Raw genomic sequence first — 17,121 nt, 5'->3', positions numbered from 1 at the left:
CATACTAACACTACTCTATCCTAGCCATTTTGTTACTCAGAAAATAAGTAATATTTGATGGTTCTAGGATCATGTTCTAGTATGTCAGATTTCGATTAACGGTAACTTATTACTTGTACACTTTTACTATTTATAAACATTACAAGCTCATTTCAGTGGTTTCAACTAAAGCTTTTGGTTGGAAATCCGACAATCAAGAATTAAAATTTCATTGGTTTAGTGTTTAAAAGATTTTTTGTATAAATGGTTAGTTTGGGACGTTGGTAAGGGTGGTATTTAATAGAAAGATCGTCAAAACGTAAACATAAACCATTAACTGTATTGGTACCCGGTACGCGGCGAAATCTCCATCCGGTGCATCTCTAATCTTTTTCAGGTTTTCATATAACATCGTATGTAAGAACTTACCAAACTGGCATACATTTCCCTCCCAGGCCGATGGGCATTCGCATGAAAACGCATCTTCTAAATCAAGACATGTACCGCCATTTTGACAAGGAGCAGATTCGCATTCATTTATATCTGTAAAAGAGAAAAAGCAAATTTATTTTTCACTATAAAGATGTGATAAAGTAAGACAGAAAATTTTACATGTTCTATTGTTAGAGTTTTCAGGCATAAATTATCTTTTTTTGGCACAATTGAAGCTACTTGAAGATAATGGAGGTAAGTGTGAAGACCGCTACAAAAAAAAAGAAATATCTCTAAGCCTATCAATCATTACGCGTTAAGAAACATGCAAAAAAGAACATTATAACTTTATTAATCATTAATTGTTTGGAAAATTATTACTTTTTTCGGTATCTTCAATAGACATGTCAATATGTTTAATTAGAATTATGCATTTTCGCTCCATTAAAATATGTAAACGATGTTTTCCCTTTTATTCAAAGTAATTTTGCATACTCTTGAAACTCTCGTGAGTTATGAGATGTTCCACTCATCGACTCTATTAGGAATTGTAAGGATGTTATGATAATCACAAAGTGTATAATACGGTAGAATATATCACTCATAATCTTACCTGTATAACCAGGCTGACAAGCGCAATGATAATCGTTAACCAGATCGATACAAGTGGCACCATGTTGACATTGGCCCACGCAATCATTTATATTTTGATCGCAATTTCTTCCCGTCCATCCTACGAGGCACCGACACTGGTAGTCACCAACAAGGTTTGTGCATGATAATGCGTTAACACAAGGATTCGTTAAACATTCGTCAGCATCTGTAACGGATAACCGAAATTATTTCGTTTTGTGGAAAAAAGGATGTAGGATTATGTTTGTGTACAGGTACCTATACTTCATTTACTTTCTCTAGCGATGTGCCCTTTCCAATGTATTGGATGCGCGCTGACAAAATTGTAGGTAGAGAAAAAAAAGCTCATTATACTCTCAACTCTTATTCATTAAACATACTTTTTCATACAGTACCTGCCAAAAGTTTTATTCAATCACGAATAGTAGTTCGAGTCGAAAACAAGCGTTAAAGCATTTAATATGTCTTCAATATAAATAAACATCTCGTTGATATTTTCAGTAGAAAATGGTACCAACAACAGCACATTTGAGCAATGCAATTGTAGTGGATAAAATGGTCAACTTTTCCGTGCAGTACTGTACGGATTATACGCTCCTCACCGGTTAAGAGTTTGGGCCAAGAATTGTCTCCTTCTTTTTCTGGCCTAGTGCTATTCTTTTCTACTTTGCGCTGGTCAAACTGAAGGTCACGTCGCTACAGAAAGTAAACGAAGTATGGCTATATGTTTTATCTTTAGTAGAGATGGACTAGGTACTCTGTTTAGATCTGGTACCCGACGAATCCAATTCTTTTTTTAAGATCCAATAGGGTACCAGACACTAGCGCCGCGTACCTGGCAGTACCGAGTAATTCTACCACAAAGAAACAAGAAAAATCAACACCAGTAATAATAATTTAATAAGTATTACAACAAAAAGGCCTACCTACTAAAAATTGGTAATTAAGATTGTATTGATGACGGTGTGCTTAAGTCTTTTGTCTTGATTACTATACTAAATTATTTCTTATCACGATGTAGTTTTTGTGCTTGCTTTTTGTCATGAACAAGGATACATTAGTACGGGTAAACTGTTATAATTTCTGTGACTTGTTGGTGTAGGTCAAGATTCCATCTGAGCCGCTAGACATCACTTATATTCTGAAAGGCAAAGTGGGTGGGATAGGGTAGTGTTAGTGTGTACTTTGAACGTATGCATTCCTGCTAACTTGGTCAGTGGGCCAATTTGCCGATATAAGATATTAAAAGTATGTAAAAATGTTACCCAGTTTTCTTAAAGTCTAAAAATTAACAATCAACACTGCCAGACACTTCCGGTTAGCAATAATTTCTGTCAGACGCTTCAAAATTTACGAAAACAAATTGTAATTTTACTTATTGACTGAGTATTCATTTCTAAACATGATACTTCGGAAACTATTTCAATACATCCCCCAGACATAATTAAAATGTCGTTGCGAGTATAAATCTGGGGGATGTTTGGCCTGCTTAAAAAAGTATTGAAATATTTCGCTCAATATCATGTTTAAAAATGAAGACTCATTGCCAGTAAAATTACGATCTTTTTTGCAAACTTTGAAGCGCCTGGCAGAAATTACCGCCGGTAGGAAGTTTCTGGCAGTGTTGATTATTAATTTTTAACAATATTCCGTGAAACATTATATAAAAATCAACAATCAAATTTTAAGAAAAGTAAGTAATATTTTTACTTACCTTTAACACCTGGTATTTGCAAATTGGCCCACCGCCCAAGTTAGCAAGTATGCATTGGTTCAAAGCGCATACTAACACTACTCTATCCTAGCCATTTTGTTACTCAGAAAATAAGTAATATTTGATGGTTCTAGGATCATGTTCTAGTATGTCAGATTTCGATTAACGGTAACTTATTACTTGTACACTTTTACTATTTATAAACATTACAAGCTCATTTCAGTGGTTTCAACTAAAGCTTTTGGTTGGAAATCCGACAATCAAGAATTAAAATTTCATTGGTTTAGTGTTTAAAAGATTTTTTGTATAAATGGTTAGTTTGGGACGTTGGTAAGGGTGGTATTTAATAGAAAGATCGTCAAAACGTAAACATAAACCATTAACTGTATTGGTACCCGGTACGCGGCGAAATCTCCATCCGGTGCATCTCTAATCTTTTTCAGGTTTTCATATAACATCGTATGTAAGAACTTACCAAACTGGCATACATTTCCCTCCCAGGCCGATGGGCATTCGCATGAAAACGCATCTTCTAAATCAAGACATGTACCGCCATTTTGACAAGGAGCAGATTCGCATTCATTTATATCTGTAAAAGAGAAAAAGCAAATTTATTTTTCACTATAAAGATGTGATAAAGTAAGACAGAAAATTTTACATGTTCTATTGTTAGAGTTTTCAGGCATAAATTATCTTTTTTTGGCACAATTGAAGCTACTTGAAGATAATGGAGGTAAGTGTGAAGACCGCTACAAAAAAAAAGAAATATCTCTAAGCCTATCAATCATTACGCGTTAAGAAACATGCAAAAAAGAACATTATAACTTTATTAATCATTAATTGTTTGGAAAATTATTACTTTTTTCGGTATCTTCAATAGACATGTCAATATGTTTAATTAGAATTATGCATTTTCGCTCCATTAAAATATGTAAACGATGTTTTCCCTTTTATTCAAAGTAATTTTGCATACTCTTGAAACTCTCGTGAGTTATGAGATGTTCCACTCATCGACTCTATTAGGAATTGTAAGGATGTTATGATAATCACAAAGTGTATAATACGGTAGAATATATCACTCATAATCTTACCTGTATAACCAGGCTGACAAGCGCAATGATAATCGTTAACCAGATCGATACAAGTGGCACCATGTTGACATTGGCCCACGCAATCATTTATATTTTGATCGCAATTTCTTCCCGTCCATCCTACGAGGCACCGACACTGGTAGTCACCAACAAGGTTTGTGCATGATAATGCGTTAACACAAGGATTCGTTAAACATTCGTCAGCATCTGTAACGGATAACCGAAATTATTTCGTTTTGTGGAAAAAAGGATGTAGGATTATGTTTGTGTACAGGTACCTATACTTCATTTACTTTCTCTAGCGATGTGCCCTTTCCAATGTATTGGATGCGCGCTGACAAAATTGTAGGTAGAGAAAAAAAAGCTCATTATACTCTCAACTCTTATTCATTAAACATACTTTTTCATACAGTACCTGCCAAAAGTTTTATTCAATCACGAATAGTAGTTCGAGTCGAAAACAAGCGTTAAAGCATTTAATATGTCTTCAATATAAATAAACATCTCGTTGATATTTTCAGTAGAAAATGGTACCAATCACAGCACATTTGAGCAATGCAATAAATGAAACCATTTCATCAGTATTTTCTTATGACGTTGTCACGTTCAACTATCGTCAGTAAACCGACTTTACAGACAACCGATTTTTTAATCTAATTCCTGTAAATTCGGAACTACATGATTCATAACCAATAGCAGGCTCCAGTAAAACTCGTTCATATTTTACATCACGCCGCGAGTGGTGGCCTTGGGGTTGCATTATTTGACAATTGTTAATGGAAGAGGGGGGGTCACGGTATATATTCAACTAACAATAATATGAAAGCCGGAAGGCATCTATGAACCAAAAAAGAAGATATGACTTGGGGCTTGCGATCACTACAAGAACTTTTTGTGATTGATTCTAAACAGGCCCCTAGCCAAAGGGGGGGATGTCCCCCCCCAATATTTTCTTCAGTCGGCTTTTTNCAAAATTTTTGCCAGAAAAGTTAAAGTTAATCCAAAACAGGTTTTTCAGACGTCATCGGAAACGAATAATTTCCACAAAAATTGATAACCGTGAATCCAATGCAGGGAGCTTTGATGTAAATATGTTTTATAGAAAAGAATTTTTAAGCATTTAAGATAAAATTACAATGTTTTTGCAAAATAAACTCAAAATGATTGTAGAACGTTTGAATAGGATTTTCAAAGACATCACTAAGAAGGAATAATTCTGGCAAAAATTGATAACTGTGAATCCAATGAAGCGAGCTTTTACGTAAATATGTTTTATAGAAAAGAATTTTTAAGCATTTAAGATAAAATTACAAACTTTTTACAAGATAAACTCAAAATGGTTGTAGAACGTTTGAAACCAATCTCAAATATACTCATAAATCCTTTAGACAAAAAGAACATTACAAGTGAAAAATTGACACTGCTGTATCATCTGATCATATAGATCATATATATATCTAGACAGAGATATTTGATATATTATTTATGTAAGGCACCATGAAGGTAGCTGTTAGATATAAAATAGCTATTGGGGAAACTTTTGGTCTTTGTCAGCTATTATGTATTTCCAGCGAACTTGTCGGTGGCTTCGAACGAAAAAAAATTTGTTTCACTTCAAATAGTTGTTTGTAACATTTAACCGGGACCATCATTAAAAACAAGAGACATGATGGTCTAATGATGATAAAAAGTGAAAAAGATCTTTGCGAAGGTATTGACCTAAACAGTATGGTGAATATGTGGACGAAACTTAAACTAATAATATTAACCTACTGTATTAAGAATGNAATATTTGATAATTATTTTTTAGTTATAAATGCATATTTTTTTTGGATGTGTCAAATATTAGTTGTAAATTAAAGAACAACAGTTGGTAAATCGGTTGCGCCCCCCACCCCCCCAACAGAATACTTCACTAGGGCCCCGATTCTACACAAATTGGTTTTAAACATTGTTATTTTAAAATGACCATTAAAAAAATTCAAAAGTGTTCTCTAAAGATTGAGTATTTAATTTGTTTGTAAAAACCTCATTTCTTGTACAATTTTATTGGCCACTAGGACAGAAACGTATATTACGTGACAACAAGGTGGGAGCGGGTATATGACCTGCGTGACAAAACATAAAAAGGGGTGAGGGGATCCAAAAAACTGTGACACAAACAGCGCCATGTAATCATATGAAGGACCCCTTTGTAGTAGCTTCTATTGTTAGAGTTTTCAGGCATAAATTATCTTTTTTTGGCACAATTGAAGCTACTTGAAGATAATGGAGGTAAGTGTGAAGACCGCTACAAAAAAAAAGAAATATCTCTAAGCCTATCAATCATTACGCGTTAAGAAACATGCAAAAAAGAACATTATAACTTTATTAATCATTAATTGTTTGGAAAATTATTACTTTTTTCGGTATCTTCAATAGACATGTCAATATGTTTAATTAGAATTATGCATTTTCGCTCCATTAAAATATGTAAACGATGTTTTCCCTTTTATTCAAAGTAATTTTGCATACTCTTGAAACTCTCGTGAGTTATGAGATGTTCCACTCATCGACTCTATTAGGAATTGTAAGGATGTTATGATAATCACAAAGTGTATAATACGGTAGAATATATCACTCATAATCTTACCTGTATAACCAGGCTGACAAGCGCAATGATAATCGTTAACCAGATCGATACAAGTGGCACCATGTTGACATTGGCCCACGCAATCATTTATATTTTGATCGCAATTTCTTCCCGTCCATCCTACGAGGCACCGACACTGGTAGTCACCAACAAGGTTTGTGCATGATAATGCGTTAACACAAGGATTCGTTAAACATTCGTCAGCATCTGTAACGGATAACCGAAATTATTTCGTTTTGTGGAAAAAAGGATGTAGGATTATGTTTGTGTACAGGTACCTATACTTCATTTACTTTCTCTAGCGATGTGCCCTTTCCAATGTATTGGATGCGCGCTGACAAAATTGTAGGTAGAGAAAAAAAAGCTCATTATACTCTCAACTCTTATTCATTAAACATACTTTTTCATACAGTACCTGCCAAAAGTTTTATTCAATCACGAATAGTAGTTCGAGTCGAAAACAAGCGTTAAAGCATTTAATATGTCTTCAATATAAATAAACATCTCGTTGATATTTTCAGTAGAAAATGGTACCAACAACAGCACATTTGAGCAATGCAATTGTAGTGGATAAAATGGTCAACTTTTCCGTGCAGTACTGTACGGATTATACGCTCCTCACCGGTTAAGAGTTTGGGCCAAGAATTGTCTCCTTCTTTTTCTGGCCTAGTGCTATTCTTTTCTACTTTGCGCTGGTCAAACTGAAGGTCACGTCGCTACAGAAAGTAAACGAAGTATGGCTATATGTTTTATCTTTAGTAGAGATGGACTAGGTACTCTGTTTAGATCTGGTACCCGACGAATCCAATTCTTTTTTTAAGATCCAATAGGGTACCAGACACTAGCGCCGCGTACCTGGCAGTACCGAGTAATTCTACCACAAAGAAACAAGAAAAATCAACACCAGTAATAATAATTTAATAAGTATTACAACAAAAAGGCCTACCTACTAAAAATTGGTAATTAAGATTGTATTGATGACGGTGTGCTTAAGTCTTTTGTCTTGATTACTATACTAAATTATTTCTTATCACGATGTAGTTTTTGTGCTTGCTTTTTGTCATGAACAAGGATACATTAGTACGGGTAAACTGTTATAATTTCTGTGACTTGTTGGTGTAGGTCAAGATTCCATCTGAGCCGCTAGACATCACTTATATTCTGAAAGGCAAAGTGGGTGGGATAGGGTAGTGTTAGTGTGTACTTTGAACGTATGCATTCCTGCTAACTTGGTCAGTGGGCCAATTTGCCGATATAAGATATTAAAAGTATGTAAAAATGTTACCCAGTTTTCTTAAAGTCTAAAAATTAACAATCAACACTGCCAGACACTTCCGGTTAGCAATAATTTCTGTCAGACGCTTCAAAATTTACGAAAACAAATTGTAATTTTACTTATTGACTGAGTATTCATTTCTAAACATGATACTTCGGAAACTATTTCAATACATCCCCCAGACATAATTAAAATGTCGTTGCGAGTATAAATCTGGGGGATGTTTGGCCTGCTTAAAAAAGTATTGAAATATTTCGCTCAATATCATGTTTAAAAATGAAGACTCATTGCCAGTAAAATTACGATCTTTTTTGCAAACTTTGAAGCGCCTGGCAGAAATTACCGCCGGTAGGAAGTTTCTGGCAGTGTTGATTATTAATTTTTAACAATATTCCGTGAAACATTATATAAAAATCAACAATCAAATTTTAAGAAAAGTAAGTAATATTTTTACTTACCTTTAACACCTGGTATTTGCAAATTGGCCCACCGCCCAAGTTAGCAAGTATGCATTGGTTCAAAGCGCATACTAACACTACTCTATCCTAGCCATTTTGTTACTCAGAAAATAAGTAATATTTGATGGTTCTAGGATCATGTTCTAGTATGTCAGATTTCGATTAACGGTAACTTATTACTTGTACACTTTTACTATTTATAAACATTACAAGCTCATTTCAGTGGTTTCAACTAAAGCTTTTGGTTGGAAATCCGACAATCAAGAATTAAAATTTCATTGGTTTAGTGTTTAAAAGATTTTTTGTATAAATGGTTAGTTTGGGACGTTGGTAAGGGTGGTATTTAATAGAAAGATCGTCAAAACGTAAACATAAACCATTAACTGTATTGGTACCCGGTACGCGGCGAAATCTCCATCCGGTGCATCTCTAATCTTTTTCAGGTTTTCATATAACATCGTATGTAAGAACTTACCAAACTGGCATACATTTCCCTCCCAGGCCGATGGGCATTCGCATGAAAACGCATCTTCTAAATCAAGACATGTACCGCCATTTTGACAAGGAGCAGATTCGCATTCATTTATATCTGTAAAAGAGAAAAAGCAAATTTATTTTTCACTATAAAGATGTGATAAAGTAAGACAGAAAATTTTACATGTTACACAATAAGCGGACAATCTTTTTTATTTATTGCATTATTTAAAAAATCTTGAAGTAAACCAGAGCCGGGCAAACTCGGCTCTTTTGACTCCCGAGTGCTCCTCAAGGTTAACCAAGTAGCTCCTCATTGATCCTGCGAGTGCGAGTGAGATGATTTTTTCCTTTTCTTATCCCTTCCATTTCGTAGGTGAGTCCCCTCTTCCATAGCCAAACCCAATAGTTTTGCGAACGTAGTAACGAAAATTATTATTTAAGTTGCGAGAGTGGCTTCGCTCGTCTACGGGATGAAGGGGCTTGATAAGGGAGTGGAAGGGAGAAGAAAACAAAACAAAATTATTCATTACTGTTTACTCTCTCGTACTCATTGAAGGGTATAGAGTGACTCGAACTAACCTCAGGTAGCGGCTCCTGCGAAGTATAAGTTTGCCCGGCTCTGAGCTAAACGGTGGCAGTTTCAAGTGACATAATTAATCGCTACCTAAATAACATCTGACTAATACCTCTCTACCATTTTTCCAAATGAATTCATACATAGGTATACCAGTAGATAAAATAAGTACCGATGTCATAAATCCAGATTAAAAAAATCGAACTCGTTTCGTTGTATTAGAAAGAAAATCTGATATACTTGTACACAAAAGCAATAAATTTTTTTGGATAACCTTTATAAAGGTGTTAATGTTTTCGGATTAAGTTATTAAAACGATGAGGCAGATTTTTGAGTCATTAGCAGGTAAGCCGAATAGGTAGGTAACGTTTTTAGAAGGCCACCAAGCTACGAAGCCACTGATATACGCAATTTATGCTTATTATTAATCCTACTTATCAAACCAATAAATTAAGGTTATCTGTCGAATTCACTTTGTTAATCATAAAAATCGTGGGAATTAAAAATTTAATGTTAATATTCTATATTATTAGCTTCCTGTATATCTTTTAACAACTGAGTAATCTTTGAATAATATCGACAAAAGTGATACATCAGAAAATGGNTTATCGACAAACATCTCAATAAATATGCAATAATAAATAACAACCACCGCCCTTGTACACACCCTAAACGGGAGGTAAAAGTATCTTAGGAATAGATACAACATTATAAAATAAATATTGATGACGTATATTTGATATAACATCAGTTGGCAACTAAAATTCGGTTTTAACATACAACCCACTACAACTGGACGTAAAAGCTAAAATTACTTCATTAAGTTAACTGTTGTTCGTTAGCTGCTCGGTCTGAGAGTTTAATGTTTCCAGGAATAAGAAGCAAGCATGTACATGTACATATGTGTGTATAGAAGAGATGAAGAAGAGCGACGTATAAAGAGTAAAAACCGCGTGGCGCGCTTTCGGTTGCCCATAATTTGAATGTTTTGAAGGAACACATTACAACTGACACATAAAAAAGCAGGTGAGAATGCTGTGCCGCCCATAAAAATTAAATTATTAACGCTGTAAGTCCGAGTCCACTTACGCCTTGTGCTTTCGGTAATTACAAAATCTTCGCATTGCTACACGGAAAAGAAAACTTGATGCTAATTACAATCTTCACATTTTAACTAACAACAACACAACAATGAAATCTTTAAAACCCTCCATTCGAGCATTTATGCTTTTTATCCTAAACAAAACCATTCGAGATTACTATGTACTCATATCGAACGAAATGAGAAATAAATACTTATAATGCCGTAGTTATGAATATTCCTGCTACAAATAATAAATAATTGCCCTAATTGTACCACGATGTTTTAGTAAATGATTACCGAGCGATTTGTTAATGTATGAAACTGTTAACATCTTGTAGTGGTCGCATACAATTGCAGGCTGCAATAAAAACAAATTCTATTTGTACATATAAATGAAACTGAAATGTCTCTTTTTAATTTTTAAACAACTGTCATTTTTAAAATCATGTTATCTTATCATACAAACGACTCTAGCAAAAATTATTGTTTATCTCTGTCGCATTATATGGTTCAATTGTTGAAACGGCTGAACCGATATCGATGGAACATTAGCACATTACAGACATGAAGAAGAAGTTGTTAGTAATTTGGGCTACTTTTAAAGTTACATCTTTATGGATTAGAACAGGGATGGCGAACTTTTAAGTACCGTCGTGCCATTTTTATAAAGAAAAGTTTAATCAGGTCATAGACGTGCCATCAAATAATTTTGTCTCTGTGATTATTGGGAAAATAATGATAATAAATAATATCAACTCAAAATTCTACAAGAAAATAGGAACATTCTGCAATGTTTAAATTATACGTGTAATTTAAATTAAAGTAAAATTAGTGTGACTTCTGTTTTTGCAGATTAGATGACAAATAACTAATATTAGGGTTGTAAGATGTTAATTTTAGCGGAATGCATGCTGAACTGGAGTCATCTACCAAACGGTTTATAACTGCGAGTTTTTGATGTTATTAATCTCTGAAAATAACGACTCGCAGGCATAGTTTGATGAAAACATTATTAAAATATCATATGCCAGCTTTTTCAAAAAATTAAATGTGTTTGTTATCGAATTCCATGTTTCCAAAATTTTGTTATTAGCATTTTCCCTTGTATTACCCGTCAATCTTTCTGTTTCAATTATTTCTAATTTTCTATTTCCTTGTTCCAACAACCTTTTGAATCATATTGAACTAGACTGGAAATCAATCAGCTGCATTTCAGATTCTTCAATTTATTTTATCAAATGTTACATCAGGGTACATAATAAACTTTCGTATTAGTATTTCCAATAATTCTCTGAAGTGAGCAAATCTTGCTGAAAATTCCTTGATTAAAGAATCAATCACAGAAACATTAGTGACGTGCCCAAAATATTGTGTCGCGTGCCACAAATGGCACGCGTGCCATTGGTTCGCCATCTCTGGATTAGAACAATTGTATTTATTACAAACAATTGGAAGTAGTTTTACGCAAATGAAGGCGCGGATATTAGGAAGTAGTTGTTAAATAAACAACAAACCTCAACAAAAAGCAGATTTTTGAACACGTTAATAAGTTAAAATGAAGTTAATATCTTGTTGTAATTAAAATTTTACTGAAACTTTTCTTACAGTGGACTCTGTATACATACATATGTATATACATAGTACCTATAGCAGTGCATTAAATAGCGGTTTGCCTTGTTCATGATGAGGACTGAGGTCATAAACAGATATTTAAAGTTCAACTACTACATTTCGTGGTAAAAAACAGCTTGATGAGTCTTCTACCTAGATTTGGTTTTTAGTTTTATCTGTATACCAGTAGGAGTATCAAAAATTTAAATACATTTACTTTTTGATTAATAAATTGTCCCTTATTATTGTAGGTATTCATTTAGAGATTCAGGAATTGGTTCGTCCGTCTGTATGTATGACATACATACATCACACACTGATTTACCTACCTATACGGATGCAATTTGGTAGAGGGTCACTGATGGATGATACAAAAAAAAAATGATATCATTTTTCGCACAATAAATTTTTGAACTCATTCTTATAGAGAGATCTACTCAATTTTTTTTTATTTATCTCACTGAGATAATTTTTTTAAAAAAGTACAAAAATGTTTTTAAATTTTTCGATTTTAACCCTTCACAGGTTCGCACAGCCCTTGATATTTACGAAGTGTGCTACGGTTGCATGTCGCCATTTTTATGAGAGCAATTTCACGGTAATTTATTTAAACTTTCAAGTAGAGATAAGTGGGGTACCGAGTTTAAATCAAGTACCCGGCGAATCCGACATTTTTTAGGATTCGGCCGGGTATCGGATAACGACGCCGGGCACCCGGAGAGTGCCGAGTAATTCTCCAGAGGAAAAAGAAAAAACAAACTCCAGCAATAATAATTTAATAAGTATAACAAAAAATCTCCCTAATAAAAATTGGAATTAAGATTGTATTATTTATTGATTGCTATAAAAATTGTATACAATACCAGCTTTTCCCCGTAGCTTCACTTGCAGAAATTAATATTGTTTCTCCATAAGACCTTTTAACTCCCAATTCACCCTTACAACGTTTTAATTTTATGTAATGTCACCATCTTAGATTTCAAATACAAACATAGCAACGACATTTCATCTTTAAGGGTTGATTTTTAAAAATTGCCAAAACACGTATTTGCTTAATTTCAACAATGAGCAACCTTCGAGTAATTCAGAGTACAAATAAAATAAACCTCATTGAAACGTTGCAATCTTTATTCATTTGATTAATTATATCACGCAGCATATATACCAAGTTTGAAGTGAATTCAACCACAAATAAAGTATGTCCAAAACAAAAATTGCAACACCTTTCCCTTTTTAAAATGTCGAAATAGATCTTTCAGAAATTAAACGAGAGACCATTAAGACCAAGTTTCAAGTAAATCTGACCACAAATAATATATTTCTTTTAAACATTGCAACTCCTCTTCACCACTCATCCCCCCCAACAGAGATTGAATGTTTTAACCAGTTTCAAGTAAATCGGACCAAAAAGAAACATGTAATCGTTGCAAACCTCTTTCAGCTTCCTAAAAAGGTAGAATTTTGAAAAATGTTGAAATAGGTATGTATGACACTAATTTGATATGAAAAAGCATTAAAGCCCAGTTTCAGGTAAATCTGACTATAAATAAAACACCATACTTAACCATAAACAACATTACGTTTAGCTGTCAGTTGCGTTTTGTTATACCACTTTTAACAAATGAACGGCTAGACTGATGATTTGATTTATAAATTTTTCGTTTTGCTGTCATTTGCGTTTTGTCATTCCATATCAGTTGCGTTTACATATACCACGTTTTTCTGGTGGAACGTGATGAAAAGTATCCTATGCCCTTCTCCCGGTTGTAAGCTACCTCCCAACCAATTTTCAGCCAAATCGGTTCAGCCGTTCTTGAGTTATAAATGGTGTAACTAAGACGACTCTCTTTTATATATATAGATAGATTCATATTAAACACAAGACATATTGCAACTTTATTTAACAGCTGACGACAGTTGCCGAAATCCAAATGCCTAGATTAACTGATATGCTTAGGATTACTGAAGAAAAAGGCCATAGTCACGGAATTTTTTTAATTCATGACTACAACAACTCTCACTGTTGTCTGTTGTTTTCTCCTATCTTAGCATATTCAACAAACCATCAGACATTTGGAAAGTTTGTATACAATCCAATATCCAACTAGTTGACAAACTAGCCTACAACCGTAGCAGATGTACAACAAAATAGCATGACCCCAAAACACAAATTATTTTTTGGGTATTAACCGTGTTGAGCTAAACACAACATTATTTGAGGATGACCAAGTACACTACTGATGGTGGAACCGTATTGTTTTCGACAAGTAAATTAAATCGTTATAAAAGCCTGCTCCTGTAACAACCAACCCCTAGTCGCCTGCACTGTACTAATTTTTGAGTAATTAGATTGAAATTGGTAAACAGTTTCCGAACCATACCGTGTAGTATAGGTATGCATTTGAATGATCATGTTCTATAATTTAATCACTATATGGTATAAAACAAAGTCGCTTCGCGCTGTCTGTCCCTATGTATGCTTAGATTATTAAAACTACGCACCGGATTTTAAAGCGTTTTTTTAATAGATAGAGTGATTCAAGAGGAAGGTTTATATGTATAATACATGCATAATGTATTAGAGAAACACTGATAATTTTAGAGATTGTACATCTTAAAAAGGTCTACAAAAAAGTCCGGGATGGTATATGTCTGTCTCTTAGGAATAACCCACAATAACCGTCTCTTAGGAATAACCCACAATAACCATTTTTTATCCTTTACTTTTTATGAGAAATAATGGCTTATTTACGAAGCGATTTTAAACAATACAGCATTAATCCTTATCCGATTAAGTATTTTTAAATACGTTGTGCATTTAATATAGATCAATATGACTCTTTACAGCATGTAATTTAAATGATTATTTTCGAAGATATTACAGATTTAAAATGCAAGGACATGCGATTGCGGCGGTACTGGCCGGGGGGCCGGTTTATATTATCTAATGACAAAAAAGCTGTGAATGTTGGTATATAAAGACATTCAGTAGTATATTAAGTATCAGCATTGCACCCTTGCGAAGCTGGGGCGGGTAGCTAGTTATTTATAAAATTGAAAAGTAATTTAGAAACATTTGTTACTGATAGACCAATATTACAAAGTAATCAACCGAATAACATCTACAAGGTGTTTTCTGAACATGCGCCAAAAATTCATGTGGTGGTTCCTGAGGTACCTACATTTTTATCATGAAACATTAAATATAGAATAAATTCTAAAATTTGTTACACCAACTGTAAATAAACTTTGACGTTGAATCAAATCTTAGTTAGGAATTTCATAATTTTAATCAGAAGAGTATCATACTCTATCCTAGATGGTAGTAGTACTTTTCAACAGGTTTAGTAGATTAAAAAGCTTTATGTGTAATAAGTAAAAGTGTTTTAAATACCTTATGTAGTATTGTTCGTATTATTATTGTCGAAAAAATATTTGTATCGCCCTGTACCTTAGCCATAAAAGGTTTTCCAAAAAATATCAAACGACAAAATACGCAATATGTATTCTTATTTTTCCTTTAGCGCCTTCAGTATGATTAAAATTGTGAAATCCGAACTCAGCATCAAACATTCACACGGTATACCAAAGTTCAGAATTCCAGTATGAAATAAAAATACAAAAACATTGAATTGAAACTCCATTTATCTTGATGGATATTTATTTGTTGTGGTGGTCAGTTTACTGTCGAAACTGTCAGACGTGGATCATGATTTCGATCTTGTTAGATCTCAGTTATCAAATAGATATCCATCAATATAAATGCCCCTTCTTGAACATATCGAATTCCACTAAATGTAGCACTGTACTACAGATGGCGTTTACCGCGCTGTTTGTAGGATTTCTTAAAACGCTTTGTCAAGGCAGCAAGTATAGTTGACTTGTGTTGACAGTTTCGACAGAAATACTGACTACCATGAACTTCTCTGTTTTTTCGTAGTAGCTTATATTACAACAGGGAAACAAGATGGAAGGCATGCTATAAGCATATCAAATTAGTCATGAATTACGTTTACTCAATCTCACTACAATGAAAACATATAATTTTCGGGTGTAGTTTATATCGTATTTGATGCACAAAGCATGAACACTACTTTGACAACTGCCACTAAACAGCAATTGCATTTAAACTTCATTGAATTACTGTAACTTCCTGTACTGTTAGATTTTTTTAGAATGTAACGTATCACGATTATCATTTACATTCTCAGTTTTATAGCTAAATAGTCGCTTTTCTGTATTTCTACTGTTGCTAACATCAGTCAGTCTGATTAGATCAACACACGCAATCTTAAAATAATAATATAATGCCTATATATACTAAGAACTTTAATTAGTAAATAGTTCAGTAGCAGTAAATATCAACTAGATGACGATACACTGTCTGTACTTGGATAATAGGTATGTACTAGATTGAATTTATACAGTATTTATTTCGTAGACACCTATATTATAGCATGCAACGAAAGTTTTCAATCTATCTAAACTAATTGCTCGTTAAAGTTGAATAACTACTCTACTCTTTCACGTTTTTCTTTCGTATAGGCAGAATCGTTTCTTAATTTGTACCTGTTAATAAACTGTTATTCAAGATTTTACAAGTCATCTGTTGGCTTGTTTGGATACAAGTTTATCTGATTATAATTCGTATTTTCTACCTAACAGAAAACGATGGAGATTGATTCACCATAGTGACTAGTTTAAACTTGTTCTTCTTCCATATATAGAGGTGCTTCTTATGTCAAAAGGCTTTTCATAAAACTATATTCCTTTTGGTACAATTACGATTCGTGGTGAAGGGTGGTGGTATGAATTTCCAGAAGTTTCGCCGGCAACTGCGGCAGACATCTTCAGTAGTATAAACGTGCGCTGCCGGTGTATCCACAGTAACCGACGAAACGTTGGATCGTAACACTTCATTCAGTCCATGGTCTTTCAGCTCAAATCATAATTTTACCATGAATTCCAGCTTGTAAAAGAATATGTTCTAATATTGTGTCTAATAGTATGTCTATATTTTCTTATTAATCGCATACCTCGTCTCCAAGTCACGTCTGACTTAACATATGCTAATATTGTGCGTAGATGTGTATAATCCAGGATACAGTGTCCTTTTTTAAAGTGATCACCAACGGATTGAATTTGCGTGAGTAGCTTCGG

The 17,121-nt window shown here is 33.8% G+C and overlaps 1 protein-coding gene across 1 annotated transcript in view; it reads right to left on the bottom strand.

Annotated features, from left to right (window-relative positions):
• Positions 1-17,121, bottom strand: part of LOC108736272 (protein jagged-1b) — a 227,676-nt gene that overhangs the window by 8,714 nt on the left and 201,841 nt on the right. The window contains exons 8-12 of the mRNA XM_025975193.1: positions 8,691-8,804; positions 6,482-6,688; positions 3,838-4,056; positions 3,234-3,347; positions 1,025-1,231 (exon numbers count right to left, since the gene is read on the bottom strand). Coding sequence (XP_025830978.1) covers positions 1,025-1,231; positions 3,234-3,347; positions 3,838-4,056; positions 6,482-6,688; positions 8,691-8,804 — 861 coding nt within the window. The remainder of the gene's footprint in view (positions 1-1,024; positions 1,232-3,233; positions 3,348-3,837; positions 4,057-6,481; positions 6,689-8,690; positions 8,805-17,121) is intronic.

Source organism: Agrilus planipennis, unplaced genomic scaffold (assembly GCF_000699045.2).
Source record: "Agrilus planipennis isolate EAB-ADULT unplaced genomic scaffold, Apla_2.0 scaffold97, whole genome shotgun sequence".
NCBI classification, from domain to species: Eukaryota; Metazoa; Arthropoda; class Insecta; order Coleoptera; family Buprestidae; genus Agrilus; species Agrilus planipennis.
The sequence above is the reverse complement of the archived record's forward strand: the minus strand, read 5'-3'. Positions and strand labels throughout refer to the sequence as shown.